The following is a 5,860-nucleotide window of genomic DNA, read 5'->3' on the forward strand; positions in this document are numbered from 1 at the left end:
ATTAATTTTGTCTTTTTTATTGCACTTTGGCAGCAGATTCCTAGCTTCAGATCTGAGTTGTCTTGTAAACCTAATTTATACTTTTGTAGCAACACTATTTTTATATAATGTCAAAGAAAGGGTTCAGAGTAATTTCTTTTTTTCCTGTGTCATATGTGGCAGCACTGCCACAAGTTCCTCTTCAGAGAGGGTCTTCAGTACAGTTGGCAATATTGTCACCTGCCTGCGCTCAGACCATGTAAACAGGCTGGTGTCTCCTGCAAAAAATCTTTAAGAGATGACATGAGCAGCCCTACCAGCATTTGCCATGGTGGCCAAAACATTTTTATTTGGTCTTAAATTGTAGTTCAACATTTATTTTCTGTTACTTCTGGACCATGACGGTTGGCCAGCCTTCAACGTTTAAGTGGAATATGTTGAATATGTTTTACCAAAATGTTGGAGTTGCAGTGCACTGCAACATATTTGATTTAATTTATTTTGGTCTAATTTATTTTTATTTATCATATTAATGTATGTTTAGTATGGTTTTGGAAGTGCACTCCAACATATTTGTTGATCTTGTTTATTGGTAAAATATTATTTGTTTTAAAGTTCAATAAATGGTCAATGAATAATCGTCAAAATAAACGTGATATCAATTATTGACCCAAATAATCGTGATTATGATTTTTGCCATAATCGTACAGCCAAATGCAGCCTCCGCTCCTAAATAACACTTTAATGATCAATAATTATAAAACATATAATACATATTATTCTGAAATTGACCAATCTGCACAATCACTACTTTGAATAACATTTTGATTGCAGGACTTTTATTTGTAACAGAGTATTACTACTCTCTGGTACATCTATTTTTACTTAAGTACAAGATCTGAGTATTCTCCCACCTCTGTATATTCATGTGTCTTCATCAGGTCTTTGGCTAATACTTGTTAATTGAAATGTTGTCTTTTGTGTTTTCCAGAGTCTATAATCCCCCTGGTCACTGGTGGAGTGTGTGTGTTGTCGCTGTGTGTGTTTGCCGCCGTGCTGATCAAGTGCTTCGCTATCGACCTCGCTCTCTTTTTCAGACCATTCCTCCCAAAAAGCAGTTACAAGAAAGGTAAGGAAGGTATATATTTTTAATTCATGAAGGATTGAGAAATTAAAGAATGATAGGCTAGTTTAATTATCCTATCCAAACTATAAATGTTTGTTTTCTCCTTAATTTCGGATAAATCAGTCTAAAACCCCTATCATTTTTTACAGTTCTGCTTGTTTACAGATTTAACCAACAATGTATAATGTGTTAATAGGTTAGCTTCAGATCTTAGCTGCTAGCACCTGCTTTAAGTCTTTATGCTAAGCTAATCGCCTGCTAATGGAGGGCAATTTTATAAATCATAGTCTGATAAAAGGGCCTGAGAAGTAGCATTGCAAAGTCTGATAACGTGTCTTAACCCAAGGCTAATCTTTACTTGAGGCTAGCAGCTCGAGGCTACATAAACACACCGCTAATCTCCAACCAAACTCTCACGGGTGGAGTTGCATTGTGGGTAATGTTAATGTTATTTAGTGTCAAAAAGGGACTGGAAGGTACACCATGAAATAGAAATATAATGATGTGGGTGTAAAGTAAACAAAATTCCGGCGATATATTTGTTGAACATGCTTCCAAACATGCAAGGTGTTGTTTTGAGATGTTCGTGTGGTACTTTCATACGTGTTCAGATTTTAAGTAACATGTTAACGTGACAGTGTGATGAGAAACATATTTTGAGTCTGTGTAGATCCACAAAAAACGGTGTCCAGAGAAGCATAATAACTCCAGCCACACTTGGAGAATACTTTTGGGAATGTTGCTGATTGAGTTTATTGAAATAAGGAGTCTGATGATAAAATCAATGCTGGCCTCTTGCAGCCCCACTTCTTATCCCTTTGATTTCAGTTGTGTTTGTTTGGTTGTTCGTACAGAGCGAGTGGAAATAAAATAACTTGACAGGCTTCATGGGCACAAACAGAATTGTGATTTATCGTAGCCTGGGTAACAATGAGTCAGAGAAATATTGTTTCTGGAAGAATCAGACAATGGGAAATATGTTGGGCACCAGTTAACCGAAAACAGATGGGAGATTNTGAAATAGAAATATAATGATGTGGGTGTAAAGTAAACAAAATTCCGGCGATATATTTGTTGAACATGCTTCCAAACATGCAAGGTGTTGTTTTGAGATGTTCGTGTGGTACTTTCATACGTGTTCAGATTTTAAGTAACATGTTAACGTGGCAGTGTGATGAGAAACATATTCCAGAGAAGCATAATAACTCCAGCCACACTTGGAGAATACTTTTGGGAATGTTGCTGATTGAGTTTATTGAAATAAGGAGTCTGATGATCAAATCAATGCTGGCCTCTTGCAGCCCCACTTCTAATCCCTTTGATTTCAGTTGTGTTTGGTTGTTCGTACAGAGCGAGTGGAAATAAAATAACTTGACAGGCTTCATAGGCACAAACAGAATTGTGATTTATCGTAGCCTGGGTAACAATGAGTCAGAGAAATATTGTTTCTGGAAGAATCAGACAATGGGGCAACCTTTCCTTGTATATGTTGGCCACCAGTTAACCGAAAACAGATGGGAGATTTAATGAAACAGTTTAGCTATTGTTGCCCAGAGTAGGATGAATAACTGCAGTGGTGTATTTTTCCAGGGAAACTCTTTGTGCCAAATGTAAATGTAGGTTCACTTCATAAAGTAAAAGGCACTGTGTGGAGACAAGGCTGCATAATGTTCTCATAACAAGGACAAAACTGGCAGACTAAGATCGGAACAATCCTGAGAGAAAGCTTCAGTGAATGTGTTTGTATTTCCCAGATTCGAGGGTGTACGATGCCTACGTTGTGTACCAAACGCAGAGCATGGACAAGGTCACTGAAGACTCCCTCTCTCAGTTCATCACAAACACTTTGCCCTCCGTCCTCGAGGAAAAGTGCGGGTATCGACTGTTCATCCACGGGAGGGACAGCATACCCGGGGAAGGTCTGAATGTTTTTCCAAACATATCTTTACTTTGAGCACAAATACAGATAAAACCACATCTTCTGTCACAGGGATAAGAAAATCAGGACACAACAAGTGTGGAGGCAGCGTGAATTAAAGCTCGTACCAAAAAACACAAAACTAATGGAGCAGGAACGGTTAAACAAATGGAAAGTAGCAAACATACGAAGGGCAAACAGGATGAGACGACTGGAAACTTGGGAAGCTGAACGAGGGGAAGACAATGAAGGCAGGAAACATCAACAGATTGGCCAAAAACACTTAGACGGACTGTTACGTCCCGGCTGGTGGAAAGTAACAAGTTGTTTAATGCAAGCGTGCACTAAAATGGGCAACAAACAGCCACAATCAAAACAACAGGAACTAAGGTAGACTCTTTAAATAAGAGCTTTCACAAGGTAATACCTAACCTAAACAAAAACTAACAAACACATAAACAAAAGAAAACCTCACTTCTAAAGTGGACAAAGGAAAAAACAAAAATAGGCAATAACAAAACACAGCCTGTGTACAAGTTAACCACCGTTAACGTTGTACGAAAAGACAAACAGATTCATAGACATGAGCACACATATACACACAACCTAGTTAACCACTGTTGACTGAACTAACACAGAATGTACGGAGCGAGTGCCGAGAGACGTCGGACACAGATTCAGACCTCTGTCGATTAACTGAGGTGCACACATTATTGTAGTGTTCCCCAGGAGGTGTGCGGGGATTGGAGAGTCGGGCCGGCATGCTCCGATCCAGATCTTCGGTCACGCTTACCGGGGGAGGGACAGCAAGCTGGCATCCAATGGCGTCTGGGCAACGGCACAGCTCATATACATATATAAGACACAGCTGCACTTACAGAAAGGTTAATGGGCAGAATGAAGACATCTCTATACGGACAGGTTTATACAGAGACGGGACTAATCTCAGAGAAAAGACACAGCTGGAGGTCAAACACAAGGGCAGCAGGTGAACCCAATGATACAATCACACAGGCAGGAAAACAGGAAGTAAAACAAGACAAGACACAAAGAGAAAATACATTTACATTACATGTTAGACGCTTTTATCCAAAGTGACGTACATACTCAATACTGTGGACAATCCCCACAGGAGCAATTTGGGGTGAAGTGTCTCAGGGACACAACGACATGCTGACTGCAGTGGGGTTTGAACCTGTGCCCCCTGATCCAAACACCAACGCACTAGTCCACTGCATCACACGCCTCAGTTGGGATACCTTTGTTATCATGTTACTCTGATATTGGAAGAGTGCATTCAGTGTTTTCCCAACATAACAACACGACCATGAGAGTTTGTGGCACCCAGGGATGTTTGACCTTGACCCATTTTCCAAACACAAGATAAACCTGTGTGTCCGTATCATTTCGTGACCTGCAGACCGCCTGGAGCTGGTGGAGGACCGCATGCAGCAGAGCAGGAGGCTGATGGTCCTCCTCACCCCGGGGTCAGGGCCAGAGAGCACGGAGGAGACTCTCACCTCGACTCGGGACTCACTGATAGGAGGATTTGACTGGCAGGTAAGAGTCTTACGGCCCGTCTACACTACAGGCATCAAAAAATCTTGGAGCTGGGCGTGTCTGAAGCTTGGCGATTTTTTGCGAGCAACGCGACCAACAACCAATCACATGAATCTCCCGCCCCCGACATACAAAGCCAAGTAATGTTAAAACGAAGTAAACTGGATATAAACTCTCCAAACAGGCGAAAACCTACCAGTTTCACCCACTGTCTCTGCCACCTCCCTCCATGCCTGGTTCCTCCGGTTTGTATCCCGGTAAATAGTTCTGGTCGTAAAGAACCGGGTGATTTGCTACCGTAATTTCTCGTTTGGAATATGAGGAAATGAACTGCGGTCTGGCTCTCCCAGCTTGCACGCGGTTTGATTGGCTGCGCTTGCACTGGCGGGATTTGCATAAACGGGATTTGATTGGCTGATGCCAAGCATCGAGCCTCAAAGCCGATAGATGCTCGTGATGCTTGCAAAGCCATAGATGCTCGTGATGCTTGCAAAGCCATGCCATGCTCCCCACAATGCAGTTCGGCGAAGATTAAAAATCTTCTACGTCACCCCATTCAAGTGAATGGGCGAAGCGTTGAAAGCATTTTTCGATGCCTGTAGTGCAGACGGGCCGTTACTTTTTTCAAAGATTCAAAGGTTTTTTTTGCATATGCACATAAACTAAAGCGTAGAAATGGTAATGAAATTCTTCCGACCTGAGCTCCTCCAACAATGCAACATATATAATAAAATACAAAAATAATGAAGGTCTCTTAACATTTATTACATAATATAAATAAATACTTATGTGGGCATTCTAGCAGATTGGGTGAGTTTTTATCCGCCCATGTTCAAATACAATTAAAACAAGGATCTATATTTTTCTTAAATTAAGGCTTAAAAAACTTTCATAGTAAATATCATTGACTAAAATATTTGTTTTATTAATAATAAATATAATAATGGTAATAATAATGAATAACAAAAATTCTAATCATAATAATAATAAACATTTTAAACATAGGTACTCAAAGAAACTTTACAAATAAATATTACAAATGTATAAATCAATTGTAAAATCAGTAAGCAGAAGAGGTGAGCTTTGATTTATGTTTTAAATTAGGACAGATTGGTGAAGTCACGTCCAGTGTGTTCTCTAAAGCAGGGGTGTCCAAACTATGGCCCGCGGCCCATTTTGAATCGGGCCCCAGCTAATTCCAAAAGTATAATGTAATACGGCCCACAAATGAAACTTGTGCTTGTCATATATCGTACTTCTGAAATATATATGTTAAA

At 40.1% G+C, this 5,860-nt stretch overlaps 1 protein-coding gene across 1 annotated transcript; it reads left to right on the top strand.

Moving 5' to 3' along the window:
• Positions 1–920: 920 nt before the first annotated feature.
• On the top strand, positions 921–4,583 carry LOC104953316 (interleukin-1 receptor-like 1; the record flags this gene model as incomplete). Its single annotated transcript, XM_010780234.1, has 3 exons — positions 921–1,108; positions 2,860–3,024; positions 4,444–4,583. Coding segments are annotated over exons 2-3 (261 nt in total), but the record flags the coding sequence as incomplete, so codon positions are not given.
• Between the last annotated feature and the right edge of the window lie 1,277 nt (positions 4,584–5,860).

Source organism: Notothenia coriiceps, unplaced genomic scaffold, assembly GCF_000735185.1.
Source record: "Notothenia coriiceps isolate Sejong01 unplaced genomic scaffold, NC01 NC01_scaffold00021522, whole genome shotgun sequence".
Classification (NCBI taxonomy): Eukaryota; Metazoa; Chordata; class Actinopteri; order Perciformes; family Nototheniidae; genus Notothenia; species Notothenia coriiceps.